The sequence below is a fragment of the Saccopteryx leptura genome, chromosome 12 (genome assembly GCF_036850995.1).
Source record: "Saccopteryx leptura isolate mSacLep1 chromosome 12, mSacLep1_pri_phased_curated, whole genome shotgun sequence".
Classification (NCBI taxonomy): domain Eukaryota; kingdom Metazoa; phylum Chordata; class Mammalia; order Chiroptera; family Emballonuridae; genus Saccopteryx; species Saccopteryx leptura.
Window position 1 is genome coordinate 9,427,052 of NC_089514.1, and position 15,392 is coordinate 9,442,443.

At 46.7% G+C, this 15,392-nt stretch overlaps 1 protein-coding gene across 2 annotated transcripts in view; it reads right to left on the minus strand.

Moving 5' to 3' along the window:
- BBS9 (Bardet-Biedl syndrome 9) overlaps positions 1-15,392 on the minus strand; it is a 384,264-nt gene that overhangs the window by 76,270 nt on the left and 292,602 nt on the right. For both annotated transcript variants that reach the window (XM_066354391.1, XM_066354392.1), the window contains one exon: positions 1,232-1,414. In XM_066354391.1, coding sequence (XP_066210488.1) covers positions 1,232-1,414 — 183 coding nt within the window. The remainder of the gene's footprint in view (positions 1-1,231; positions 1,415-15,392) is intronic.

A 15,392-nucleotide genomic window follows, 5' to 3' on the forward strand; every position in this document is an offset into this window, starting at 1 on the left:
AGTCATAGATACTGCTATACTCCAACGGATCTGAGATGTTTTTACTTAAATAATCCTTTACCAGAAAACTCCAAATACGAATCCCCATTTTCTCCCTTTCACTGTAAGCTGCCTATTCAAAGGGTCAAGGGTGAAAGAGTTTATAAACTATATATAAAGAACTATATAGTGGTAATGAAATATTCCTGTCATTGAACACGACAATCTCAGTAGTCTCTGAATCAGGGGCCGGGAACCTGTTTGGCTGAGAGAGCCCTGAATGTCACATATTTTAAAATGTAATTCCGTGAGAGCCATACAACGACCCGTGTATGTTACGCATTATCCAGTAAAAATTTGGTGTTGTCCCAGAGGACAGCTGTGATTGGCTCTAGCCACCTGCAACCATGAACATGAGCGGTAGGAAATGAATGGATTATAATACATGAGAATGTTTTATATTTTTAACGTTATTATTCTTTTTTATTAAGGATTTGTCTGCGAGCCAGGTGCAGCCATCAAAAGAGCCAGTTATGGCTCGCGAGCCATAGGTTCCCGACCCCTGCTCTAAACCTTGAAGTGACGCTTACATTTAAGAACACTGAGCAAATTAAAATGGCTGAACTGTTGTCACTGGCGGAAAAGGCTGGGGTCAGCCACCCTGAAGCTTTGCTGCCGTCACCCTGGCCGTCGGGAGACCGTTCCCCGGTTCTCAGCAGTTGAAAAGCACGTGAAAAGGTGACTGGACAGCACATAAAAATGGATGCTAGACCTACTTTTACAACAGCCCTAGAAAAATAAAAAGCTTTTACGGTATTTGATATTTTTATAATGATTAAAAAAAAAAATGAAGGAGCCCTGGCTGGGTGGTTCAGTGGATAGAGTGTCATCCCAACACACCAAGGTGGCGGGTTCAATCCCTGGTCAGGGCATGTATGAGAAGCAACCAGTGAATACACAGCCACATGGAACAACTAAGTGGAACAGCGAGTTGATACTTCTTTCTTTCTCTCTCTCTCTTGCTCTCTCTGTCTCTCTCTCTCTCTCTCTCTCCCCCATTTTCTCTCTCTCTCCATCAATGGAAAAATAAAAATAAATAAATAAATAAAAAGGAAACAGAATTTGGCTTAAAATAAAAAAATAAAGCCATCGTTTGACACCTGACAGAACACGATGGCCGTGTGCTATCTTCCTAACACCATGATCTTTTCAGTCACCATGCTGTCACCGCCGCCCACTCGTGGGTCCTTACCAATTCTTGCGTGTCCTGCTGCAGAGGCAGAAAGGCCGCCTCCAGCACGGCCGTCTGGTCAGCGCTGAGCTTCTGCCAGAGTCCCAGCAGCAGAAGCACCAGGCGGGAGGCGCTCTGCAGCCGGGTGAATGCCTGGCGCAGGCTGCCCTGTGTCTCCTCCACGGCGTCTGCCAGAGCGATCACCTGCGGAAAGCACAGGCTTCGGTTAGGGCTCGTCTCACCATCCTTGGGCCCTCCACAAATTACATTTGACATGCTCTTGCTTTCCTTTCTAACAGCCTGATGAGCTTTTGTCTCCCAAACACTAATGTCAAGTAATAAAAGAGTTACCATTCATCTGTTCACTGCCTTCTTTTTTTTTTTCTTTTTTTCTTTTTTTTCTGAAGCTGGAAGCAGAGAGGCAGTCAGACAGACTCCCGCATGCGCCCAGCCGGGATCCACCCGGCAAGCCCACCAGGGGGCGATGCTCTGCCCCTCCGGGGCGTCGCTCTGTCGTGACCAGAGCCACTCTAGCACCTGGGGCAGAGGCCAAGGAGCCATCCCCAGCGCCCGGGCCAACCTTGCTCCAATGGAGCCTCGGCTGCCGGAGGGGAAGTGAGAGACAGAGAGGAAGGAGAGGGGGAAGGGTGGAGAAGCAGATGGGTGCCTCTCCTGTGTGCCCTGGCCGGAAATCGAACCCGGGACTTCCGCACGCCAGGCCGATGCTCTACCACTGAACCAACTGGCCAGGGCCACACTGCCTTTAAAAAAAAAAAAAAGGCCACACTGCCTTCTTTAAAAAAAAAAAAAAAAAAAAAAAAAAAAGGCCCTGGCCGGTTGGCTCAGCGGTAGAACGTCGGCCTGGCGTGCGGGGGACCTGGGTTCGATTCCCAGCCAGGGCACATAGGAGAGGCGCCCATTTGCTTCTCCACCCCCACCCCCTCCTTCCTCTCTGTCTCTCTCTTCCCCTCCCGCAGCCAAGGCTCCACTGGAGCAAAGATGGCCCGGGCGCTGGGGATGGCTCCTTGGCCTCTGCCCCAGGCTCTAGAGTGGCTCTGGTCGCTGCAGAGCGACACCCCAGAGGGGCAGAGCATCGCCCCCTGGTGGGCAGAGCGTTGCCCCTGGTGGGCGTGCTGGGTAGATCCCGGTCGGGCGCATGCGGGAGTCTGTCTGACTGTCTCTCCCCGTTTCCAGCTTCAGAAAAATACAAAAAAAAAAAAAAAGGCCATACTGCCTTCTTTAAAAAAAAAAAAGGCCCTGGCCATTTGGCTCAGTGGTAGAGCATCGGCCTGGCGTGCGGAAGTCCTGGGTTCGATTCCCGGCCAGGGCCCACAGGAGAGGCACCCATCTGCTTCTCTACCCCTCCCCCTCTCCTTCCTCTCTGTCTCTCTCTTCCCCTCCTGCAGCCGAGGCTCCATTGGAGCAAGGTTGGCCCGGGTGCTGGGGATGGCTCCTTGGCCTCTGCCCCAGGCGACAGAGCGATGCCCCGGAGGGGCAGAGCATCGCCCCCTGGTGGGCAGAGCGTCGCCCCCTGGTGGGCGTGCCGGGTGGATCCCCGTCGGGAGCATGCAGGAGTCTGTCTATCTTTCCCCATTTCCAGCTTCAGAAAAATACTAAATAAATAAATAAATAAATAAATAAATAAATAAATAAATAAAAATAAATGCCCACAGTAACTCCAAATCCATATGGCTGGGAGATAAAAAATACCCACGAAATCGGCTGACTGGGGACGTTGTTCAGCGTCTGCTTCACCATCGGGTGACCTTCTACAGTGTGTGATGATATAAGTAACCTCTGGTACAGTTAGTACAGTCTTTAACACTAGCCACAGAGATGGATCGATTGTAAAAATTCTTATAAAAATAACTGCATTTTCCTTACAATTTAAAATGGTAACTTCATTATACCCTTTTCAGAAAATAACTATCATCCTCTGATTATTATTCTTTCTATGTTTCATGGTTAGAATAGCAATATTTCTTTATTATAGCCAAAAGGTAGATAATGTTCAAACATCTAGCCAGTCAAGGAATGTGTCTGTCGTTTTTAACACAAATCTCAGGCACCCGCCCACAGGGACCTGAAAGAAAAAAAAAAAAATGTTCGGGGTGTGTTAGTTTTACAATGCCAAATCTACTTAGGATAAAATTGGCAGGAGTGAGTAGAATTGGCTTTATTTTTTATCCTTTTGAATAATCCGGTGGAAAAAAGAACTAAAGCAACAATTACATGGAACATCCAAGACTGCCTATTGGTGTTTTATTTTATTTTAATGTCTTGGTGGATTTTGTGCTCATTAAAAGTAATGAACTGACTGGCCCAAAGACTCCCGGCGTCTGACAGCCCCCAAGACGGGCACAGCACAAGCCAGTGTGAGCTCCTCTCTACGAGCTGAGGAACTGGGGCTAGGAAGAAAGAGTTTCACAAGTCTAGCAGATGGTCCGTTCGGTGGTATTTCATGGACTATTGACACTGACCCAAAGGGCTTGTTAAAAAAAAAAAAAAAAATCATCATCATTCCAACAAGAAAACTCTATAGCTGTGTGGTCTCCAAAGTTCCACAGAGGGAGAGGTGCTGTAAGGGAGACAGTCCTCAGACTGTCCGGGAGACACTGGGATAGACATGTCGGCTCGAGACAGACAGAGCAACGGAAGGGCCTTGCCCGACCACGCCAGGCAGCCCGGGACTCCCTGCCGCCGGATCAGGGTTGGCGGGAGTTGTAAAAGGTGATTGCGGTTCACACTCAGCCCCCCTGGGAGGATGGACCGAGGTCAGCTGTCCAATCGAGTACCTTGCTTACTACGTGCCTAGTACGGTGCTGCTTGCCGCTGTGTTCCAAAGACGGGCATGTATCTTACAGCCCAGGAGGATCTCATAATGTGCTGGACAGGCAACCTATGTACCCAACTGATCAGTGGAAAGAAACGTTACTGTAACAATGTCCTAACTGTGCGGAACAAAAAGTGAGTGTGAAAGGAGTTACAAAAGGGACAAATGGTTGTGGGCCAGAGTTAATATCCCTGGGGCCTTTTTCTGCTGGAATGAGGCTTGGAACTCATCCCTCCCCCATGACTGCAAGCAGTCCCCTCGAAGAGACAGAAAGAGGCCACTTTCCTTAAACCAAAACACCTGGAGTCGTCTGCCTCCCCCAACCGCACCCTGATTACAACTGACTCCCGGTGAAGTCTCAGTTTATATATATTTTTTTCTTCCTGTGAATGTTACCAATTAAGCCTCAGCGTGGGGGTCATGATATTATGGCACAGATACTTGTTGTCACTAAGAGCAAGGTCATCCACACCTCCTGAGGGCCAGGTATGTGCCAAACCTGCAGGAAGTACTACAGGGCAGTGGTCCCCAACCCCTGGGCCGCAGACTGGTACCGGTCCGTGGGCCATTTGGTACCGGTCTGCAGAGAAAAAAATAAATAATTTACATTATTTCCGTTTTATTTATATTTAAGTTTGAATGATGTTTTATTTTTTAAAAATGACCAGATTCCCTCTGTTACATCCGTCTAAGACTCACTCTTAACACTTGTCTCGTAAGTTCGACAATTATATTTAAAAATACCACAGTTTTTACGCCGGTCACATAATTTTATTTTATTTATCTGTCCCACCCTAAAGGCTGGTCCGTGAAAATATTTTCTGACATTAAACCAGTCTGTGGCCCAAAAAAGGTTGGGGACCACTGCTACAGGGCCTTCCATGGTAATAGAGCTCATCTCTACCTTCAAAGAGTTTATAATGGAGAAAGGAAAATCGGTCCAGGAGGCAAATGCTCACCATGCAGGGAAGACCCTATAGACTCGAAAAAAGAATGCCATCAACATTAGGATTAGGATTATTCACGATTCTATAAGCAGAGGGTTATTAATCGTATGTTCACAGGATTGTTATTCACTGGACAGATTATTATGAATAATAATGAATTGAGCGGAGACTGCACACCATGAACCCCGCTCCGTGCCCTACAGGTGTCAGGCCTGCGGTCATCACCCCCCCCCCACTGTGACGTGGTTGGTGTGATCTCGACTTGACAAGTGAGGCCTCGGAGGCTTGGCAGGTGTGATCCGCCAGCGCTACACACCGGGTGTGCAAACCGTGCCCTGGCGGAGGGAGAGGGGCTCCGGCCTGCATTCGTGCCCCGCTGTCTCCGTCCTGAAATTCCTAACAATTTTATTTTTGAATTCGTGTGTTGTCAGTGGGACACTGGAGCACGCGCACGAGCAGAGGAGACATGATGTTCATTAAAGCTTCGAGTGACCTGCTCTTGGATTAGCATTTGAGATGGGCATCACATAACATAGAGAATAATGGTCAAATTCGTGCTAACAATTTAAAATTTTAATTTTTCCTTACTTGGAATGACATTAGCTAGAAAGTAAAAGCTAGCACCGGAAGGTGTGAAAGGGAGACCGCTGAAGAAAGGAAAAGGCTTTCTATTTTAGTCGCTGTTTTAACAGCACTCTCTTCCTGCCTTTTCACAAGGGCCCTAAACGTTCATCTGACACTAGGAATGGCAAGTTAAGTAGAGGCAGCTTGAGCATGAGCTAGTGAACGAGAGGCCAGGACCCGGACCTTGGAGGCTCTCACTCCAAAGCCCGTGTGAGCCCCGAGGTCCTCACGGTTCAGGGAAGGGCCCAGGGGCCTCGCTACGACTGCGTGCAGGGCCAGCGGCTCAGGATAAAGAACCAGCTCTTCAAATTTCGGGAGTGTTGTGAGCCAGCTGTCACATAACCATTACAAAATAATAATAATAATAAATTACATAAACTTGAAATTAAATAAATTACATTAAAAGAGAGGCAATATGTACTCCAGACTGCCTCCTAATGATTTTACTATTGTCTAGGCCCCTGACATTTATTTATGACTATTGTCCCTGCAGGTTGGAAACAGAAATGGCTGCCGCCCATTTCTTCCCAAGTTCTCGCTCTGTGACCTCGTGCCGGTCGCCAAAACCAGCCATGGTGGACGTATTTACAACATGGAGGTGAACAAATGGACAAAGCCAGCCTTCCCACCCACCCCGTCCTCCCCACAGACCCCGTGGTTCATTACTTGCCAGCACGCCACTTAGAAGCGGCACCTGAAATCTGTCCTCAAGCATAGATACTGGAAGTGGGGGCTTTAAAAGTGATGGAGACAAGTTCACCAAATGCATTAGAGCAGAAAAGTAGAGGCTGCTTATTCAGAGAAGAACAAATACTGCAGTGTGGGAAGAGAGTTCAATGAGACAAATCAAGAAGGTAACGTAGGAACTGCTGTCAAAGAACCCCAGTGTCAAGAGGAAGAACACGCGCTTCACGCCGTAGGTACCGGGGAGCCACGCAGTGTTCTGAGTGTGGGCACGACCGGATGGAGGTGACACTCTAAGCAACTGTTGGATCATACTAGACATTGACTGGGACTTAAGAGAGGCTCTTCTGCACACTCCTCACTACAAAAGGCAAGTTCTTCCCAAGTGTAACAGCATGTCGGTCCGTGGACCCGCCCAGCTTGCTAAACACAGCTGCGGTGCAAGAACAGCTCAGAGAGACAGCAGCCCGAGCCACCAGATCTTTCCTGAGCAGGGCCCAGAACACATCAATCGGGAGAGGCACCTCTTCTCCGAGCCTGGGTCTCTCCCTGCACGAAGTTCTGGGCTGCGGTGGAAAGAGTCTGCTATCCCCAAATGGTCACAGAAAACTGGGAAGGAGAGGGATAAACAATTCCTTATGTAAATTACCCCCAAGGAAAATCTTCCTGACCCACTGGCCAGCATGAAATACTAAACAGATCTCCATGTTCTCAATTTGATTTTCCACGTAACAGCCAAGTTTACTCTGTCCTGCACGAGAGCCAAATGAACGCAGCAGAATTAACACAGTAGAAGGGGCCGGGGACACTGGACGCATCAGGGCTCAGACCTGACCGAGGCCTAGAGGCTTTGGCCGCTCACCTGGCACGGGGGAGGCGAGGCCAACCAGCTATGGGACTTGAGTCTGAGGGAGGGGGACCATTCGGGGCTCGTCACTGACTGAGCGGGACGGGTGTCCCCCGGGGTTCCTCGGAACACAGTGAGGGAAGGGCGGGGGAAACGATACATGCTAACGACGTCAAGCACAATGTGTTGATGGCCTTTGTTTTGCTTTTTCAAATTGAAGGTTTCCAAATAAAATGGGGACCCCCAAGGACATCCCTGTCCCACTGCCATATCAGTTGATGCCAAAGTAATGAGGCCAAGGCCCAGGGAGCTGCTTGCAGGAAAAGGCTCAGCTCATAAAGTGAGTGTGAAATTAATCCCAAATACTTCCAGCTGCCAAGATAGGCTCTGAAATTGGTTACAGGAAAGCAGCAGCAGCAGCAACAACGGCAGAGTAGACATGAATCATGCTAGGTGAACACAGACATGTCCAATTTCTTCACCTAAACTCACCAGCAAGCCCACCTCCCACTCTCCCGCGTGGCACACCAAGCCCGCCGCTCTGCTCTCTGGCTGCCGTGGGCTGCACTCCTGCTGCCACGCCCAGATGCGCACCGGGGCCCTCATGACCACCCTCTGTTGACCCCCTCCCTTGGCAGCGGCGACATTCTGATGAGGAACCAGAAGCTGACATCTCTGATGAGCTTGCAGCTCCTGTCAACACACCGTCCGTGGTCATGAACTAGGGACAGGGGCGGGGACTCCATTCCTGTCTTCCGATTCCCCGCCGGGTGCTCTTTCTTCTGCAATGACACGGTAAATGTACAGAGGTGGCCCTAAAATAATCCAGTCGGATTTTATCTGGATAATCAGAGATACTAAGGAAAAGTTTACCACTAACGCATCAGATCCGTCACAGGCTTACATGCACCAGTTAAGGGTTCCCATTGTGGGGGCTTCTAACACGAGGTCAGCGCAAGCTGAAAACTCCAGGTCGGCTTCTGTCCGAAGTTACGACATAAAGGACATCAGTTCGTCATTTGTAAAGGATGGGAAGTTAATGTAGTAAGTTTTCTTTCTCTTAACAAAGGGGATTTTCTTATGTTCCGGACAGCTCAGAACCATGATGCCTCTAGGAAACAGCCATTTTCTAGGCCTGCTCCTTCCGGGAGACTGCTTTTATTAAAGGGACGATTTGTTTATTTTCTGTAACTCTCAGGTTTCAGTGTTTCCTAGCTGTCGGAGCTGGAGGCTGTTCTCTCATAATAACTTGTCAGCAGTTACCAAGGGCTTCCTAGGACCCCGGCGCTGTGCTAACCTCTCGACGGGGATTACCTCCTTCCGTTCTCCAAACAGTTTCACGGGGTAGATACCATCATTGTCCCCCCCCCCCCTTTAAAAATAAGGAAGCAATTGCAGGAAGGGTCATGCAGTTAGTTAGCTAGTAAGCAGCAGGGCCGGGGTTCATCCCCAAGCAACCTGACCTAAGACACGTCGCCACGTCACGTGGCCGTCATTAATCTTCAGCCCGCACGTTGGTTTCAACACTGGCGACACGAGGAAAAAATGCCACCAGGAGCTTCCCAATGGGAGGTCTCAGCTTTGCTGACCTTCCGATACCCCACGTGAAGTAAGATAAGTTTATTTTATACAAGGCCGGCACGGGTGAACAAGTTAAGAAAAGGGAGCCCCTGTGAGGAGGATAAGCTTACAACCCCCCCCCGGGGGGGCGAGTGCCATCGGCTACGCTGGGGTGGGCGATGGTGTGTGGCTTGAGGAGACGGAGCCTCTGGTCCCGGCTTCCCTCCCAGGTAGCTTCAGTTCACTGCCCTTTCCTAGGCTCTAGTTTTATCAGCTTTCTAATGTCGAGGTGGGAAATGCGATCTCTAACATCCGATGTAGCTATATAAGGGGCCACACGCAAAGACTTTTCTGCTGCTTTCGGATGATTGGCTGTTTCGAACTATTCGTGACACTTCTTGGCCTCTATTTTTTTTTTTTTTCTGAAGCTGGAAACGGGGAGAGACAGACAGACTCCCACATGTGCCAGACCGGGATCCACCCGGCACGCCCACCAGGGCGACGCTCTGCCCACCAGAGGGCGATGCTCTGCCCCTCCAGGCGTTGCTCTGCGGTGACCAGAGCCACTCTAGAGCCTGGGGCAGAGGCCAAGGAGCCATCCCCAGCGCCCGGGCCATCTTTGCTCCAATGGAGCCTTGGCTGCGGGAGGGGAAGAGAGAGACAGAGAGGAAGAAAGGGGGGGTGGAGAAGCAAATGGGCACTTCTCCTATGTGCCCTAGCCGGGAATCGAACCCGGGTCCCCCGCACGCCAGGCCGATGCTCTACCGCTGAGCCAACCAGCCAGGGCTCTTGGCCTCTATTGACACACAGAGTGGGCTTCTTATTGAATGTTTGCTGATTTGATACATACAGTAACAGTAGGGACAGTTTTCTGTGGCTAATACACAGACTTATATGAAACAAACGAGCGAAGCAAAAAGATGGACAATACCAAGTGTTGGCAAGAACATGGAGAAGTCGGAACCCTCGTCCATGGAGGGCTGGAATGCAACCGGGTGCGGGTGCTGGGAAACAGTCTGGCGGCTCCTCAAAAAGTTAAGCACCGAGTCACCGATTCCACTTCAAGGTTTATGCCCAGAAGAAATGAAAATGTACGTCCACTCAAAAACGTGTTCACAAATGTTTAGAGTAGCAATATTCTCTGAAATAGCCTGAAAGTAGAAATAACTCAAAATGTCCATCAACTGACAAACAGATTAATTAAATGTGGCCTATAATGGAATATTATTGAGCCATAAAAACAAAGGAAGTACTTGTCCATGCTACTATGTGGATGAGCCTTTAAAAATTATGCTAAAGAAGCCAGTCACAAAGGACTGCATCTTGTGTTATTTATTTATATGAAATGTCCAGAAGAAGCAAATCTATCAATGCAGTAGGTGGACGGGCAGTTGCTTAGGGCTGGGGCTGAGGGTTGGAGAAGTGGAAACAGGAAGTAGCTGCTGATCCCTGTGGAGTCTCCTTTAAGGGGGATAAAAAATGGTCTAGAGTTAGGCTATGGCAATTGTTGCGCAGCCCTGTGAGTACGCGAAACATCATCAAGTCGTACACTATCGATCGGTCAATGGTAACTATAGACACTGTATCACAGCAAAGCTGTTAAAAGTAATAAAAGAAGTCAAAGTACCGTGAAAGTATAATTCATGTCAGGTAGATAAAGAAATACAAATATAATGTCTACCGGAAAGTTCTGTTCGTTTCTATCACAAGTTTCGACATGTAAGCACATGTTTATTTGGCGTATGTGTGCCTCTCTATTTTTATCACTTAATGTATACATACTGACGTAGCAAATTAACTAAAACAAAGTTGATTCACATTAGTCTTATGTGTGAAGCAATAGTGTACCCATGGCTACTGATAAAGTTCATTTACGCCACTGTAATTTTTACAAATTTCAACAAGGAAGAAATGCTACAGAAGCATGTCTGTCGCATCCACCATATTCCCCGGACTTAGCACCCTCAGACTATCACTTGTTTTTGTCCTTACAGAATTTTTTGAAGGGCAAAAAATTCAAAAATGAAGAAGATTATCAAACAAGCACTGGTTCAATTTTTCGCATCAAAAGATAAAACATTTTTCAAAAATGGGATATACAAATTGCCCTCACGCTGGCAAAAAATCATTAATAATAATGGCAATTATATTATTTAATAAAGTTTACTGACGGTAAGAAAAATTTGTATTTTATTCCAAAAACAGACAGAACTTTCCGGTAGACCTTATAAAAGGCACCGCCACTTACGCGATAGTTTTGATCCATGAGCGCTGGCTGTAGCTTAGGATGACGGCACATGGGGCTAGCATCATTTTGAATGATAAAATATTCATGTCACTTTGGAGTCAATTAGCTCCAAGTATGAATAGGGGGTAACGCTACTTGCTAGCTACACAGGCTTTGGAGACCTCTTGCCTTTAAGAGAATACTCAGCAAAAGCTTGTGAACAATCCCTTCTATTCATTTTCCTGTTCGATGAACCAGGACACTGACAAAGGAGGACCTTCCTCCTGGTCCTTGAGGCACACGACCAACCGCCTCCTCTGCAGGGGAGGCTGACTCCTCTGCACTGGTCTTTTGCCCTCTGTACAATCACCTAATGGGACAGGGCTCACTGAGTAGCCAAGGGTAACCAGGTTGCAAGGTAAAACGTCATGAGACCCTGTATCAAAGATATTACTACTAAGAGCTATGTAAGTTACGTATCGGGCTCCCTATTTTACTCCTTTGTAATTTCTATTCAAACGTGCGCAGCGCAGACACACAACTTGGCCTGCTGCGACCTGTTCTCTAGAAACCCTCTGAGGCTTGTCAATCAGGGAGCTAGACGTTGTTTAATTTTCTTTTGTACCTTATTGAAAATACTAGAAAACTTGGGTGATCTGAATAAAAAAGTTTATAAAGTACACAATGAGAAGAAAGAAAGAAAAATAAACTCATACCGAGCCCAGAAAATTTCAGTGTAAAAACAGCAACTGATTAAGTTCCCAACGTGCCCTCGGTTTTCCAGGACTTGGTACGCAGTGAGGATCCCTTAAATGCTGGCTGAACTGGTGAACCTCAAGATCAGTCCACCTAAAAATCCAGCCCAACGAGGAGACACAGTGAACTGTCTCTTAAATCCCAGACACACTCAATCAGGCACTGTCAGGCTCCCAACTTGAATGGAACCCAAGTGATGTCACTTGGAAACAACAGACCTACCTCAATATATCTGTCATCTACTTAAAAAAAAAAAAAAAAATCTCTCCACTTCGCCTTTAGCTACAGCTGCCTAACACCAAGCTACAGACAGCTCTAATGACGGCCGCAATGAATGTGTTCTTCACATGACTGCCCTCTGGTTAGAAAGACACACTTTTAGCCTAGGAGAGATCTGGAAGCAGGCAGGAAAGAGGGCGCGCTTCCCATTCAAGGATGTTATTTGTGAAGGCATTTGCTGCAGACTCCAACATGGCAAAAGCCGTGCAATGAGGAAGAAGAAAAAATTTCCTGGGTCTCAACTTTGACTTTGGCTGAAAAGATGCAACTTTTATCCAAAAGAATCGTTCTTTTCTCCAACAACAATGAAACAGGCTTCAAAACGAAGAGAGAAAGGGCATGGGGATGATTAAAACGCCAGATGAGCAGGGAAGAAGTGTTTCATTATCTACGTGCAGAACCCAGAGGGAGATAAAAGGGAACCCTGAGTTTTTACTTCAAAGGCCTAACGAGAATCTGATTCTTAACTACTTTTGCTACTATGTTATTTTGTATAAATAGGACGGGGGACTGGGTTGCTGTTCTACTGCAACTCACACGAAGTAGAAACCTAAAGTTCCCCTGTAACCTGCATTTAGCTGACATTCCTCAACCCAGCCCAGGATTAGAATACATTTGAAACCATGCTACCATTTTGGGTAGCTATTAAAACAACAGGAAAAGTGTACCCATTCAGTCCAAAAAAAAAAAAAAAAATCAGTCACACAAGTTATTTGTCTTCATAAAACGAGACCTGCCAATTGGCTTAACCGCCTGATGCTTTGGTGGAACACCAGGGTATGAACGTTGTGACTCTTAGAAGTCGTAATGGCTTTCCTGGCCTTGGATTCTAATTTTCCTTGACACCAATCTACGCTTGCGGAACGCCTTGAGAATTCATATAAAACTGGATTTAGGAAAACAAATTATTCCTGAGAAATTTCTTTATACTATATACTGCAGGACCTTTTTTTTTTTTTTTCTTTTTTAATGTTCTGCCCAGAAGAATATAAAAGGTAGGCAGTGCTGGAATATAGACTTTGGCTGGGACTTTTAAATATATATATATATATATACCATTGATACATAAAAATGTTAAATGAGAAAGACAATAAATCATTTACAAGTGACACAGAGACAAATTTTGCTATTTCTGCAAAGTTTATTCACCAAATAGACATGTAACTTAAATCAGCTGGAAGGAAACAAACCCCACTGCTTGGTTAACAGAATATGAAAAATACATCTGATCGCAAACCTGATTACTGTTTTTACACCCCCGTCACCCCCGCTGACCAAATTTTTACCCCTTCCCATAAAATGATCTACCTATAGCCAAGTGAAACCCCAATTTAAAAAAATAATAAATTAATGGAATCAGGTTGTAAAAAGAAGAACGAACGTTCTCTGGGCCACGGTTACTCGCTGAACAGATCCCTGTTCGAGCTGTAACCTACGGCTGGCAATGGCGGAGCTCGTTTTACCAACCCCAGAGAATGCCACAGTTATCACCATCCAAAAACAACACGCACGGGTCTGATCTGAACCGTTTCTAAGTTTAGACTGGTTCGGGCCACATTCCCGCATGAAGACATGGCAGTGATTACGCAGCACCCACACAGCCTGGAGCGCCGTGTCCAACCCTCGGAGGGAAAGGGTGGGTGTTCGGAGAGTATTCCTTCAGCTAAGACACATGGTCACACGTGATTGGCTCAGGCATGCTATGGCCCACGCCAAAAAAAAAAAAAAAGGCGCCAAGAGAGACTGGAGACCCCAACAGCGCCAACGATGTTATTGATCATTGCCTTGGCTCCAGAGTTTAAGAGGTAGATGTGACCTTCTCACAGTAAAGTCAATCTGTCAATCGGTAGAGTTTTCCTTTCTATGAATCTTCTTTTTCAGAGAGTCTGTTTCTCTTGAACACCAGTGGGTTTTACTAATTTTGCTTTTTTTTTTTTTTTTTTTTGGATAAAATATATAGTTACACCATTGCTCTCTGGTAGTACTTTGGCAAGACATCTATAGGCCTGTGTGGCTCAGACCAGATGGAAATAACACAAAAATCAAAGAATGGACTGCCTGGTTTCATATGGAGTGAAAGTAGGGTAAACTGTGGGTATTTCTATAGTCACAGGCTATTGGGACATTATTATCATTGGGAGTGGCCTTGCTGAAGAGACAGTGTGCCTGGTGTCCACTGTGAGGTCAACGCCTCCAGGCCAGGGACTGTGTCATTGCTTGCTCTGCCCCTCCCAGAGTCTCATGTGTCCAAGGACTGTTGTACTGAAGCCAATGGAAAAGCCTGATAGGTCAGCAGCCCAGAGGGTCCATTAAGATGGCAATTCAGAGGAGCACTTACTTGGGCAACGGAAGTCCATCCTTACCTTCCAGGTGAACAAGACCAAGGGCCACCATTTTGGAAAAGTGTGTCCAGGCTATGTTATTTATTGGGTCTACCATAGGTAGTAAATAACTAGGATCTAAATTCATACCTTCTGTATATATTACATTACAATGAATCCCTACATTCATTCAAGTCTTTATCGCTAAGTTTATGTAGCGAGTGTTTTACAGTCTGTAGTTTAATATTAAAACACATTATCATAGACAAGGTCATATGATGTGAGCATGTGAGTCATTCATCTTGAGCTTCCCTCTAGAGCAGTTTCTCAACCTCTTGGTTAATGGCATTTTGGACCAGATAATTTTTTTTGTTGGGGGCAGGGGTGGAGGGAAGAAGCACGTCATGGGTGCTGTTGGAAGTTGGGGAGCATCCCCTCCCCACAGTTGTGACACCCAAAAAAATGCCTCCAGACATTACCAACCGTCTCCTTGGGGGCAAAATCACTCTGGTTGAAAATCGTGGCTCTACAGTCCGAGTCTGTGCTCAAAACAGCTATCCTTCTGATCAGAAACAAAGCCCACAGGCTCACAAGCACTCAGGCTGCACGCCCTGACTGTCCCCTGTGGGACACGCTCTCGTAGTTCACAAAGGTGCCCTCACCCCTGTCAGCACTTCCTCGTGGGCCCAAGCCTGAGTCCCTTCGTAGGGTCTCCATTACAAAATGGCATGAATGGCGATGGAAGGAGTTGACTTCGGATGGAGAACACACACTATAACCTATAACATAGAGACGATGTATTCTAGAATTGTACGCCTGGAACCTATATAACTTTATTAACCAATGTCACCCAAATACATTCAGTAAAAATTAAACAAAAACACGCAGCCAGATTCAAACACAGGCCCTTCTTGGCCACAGCCCTGTCCCTCGTCCCTTAACTGCACGCACGGTTTCTATAAAGCCATGGCTCTCTGCAGCTAGAAAATTCACTTCTGCAAATTTTTCACTTCTTTTTTTTTCATTTAATTCTGCCTTTTTTTATTATTTCAGTGAAAAAAAATATACATTCTGGAAAGGTAATAAAATATTTTTCTTATGAAT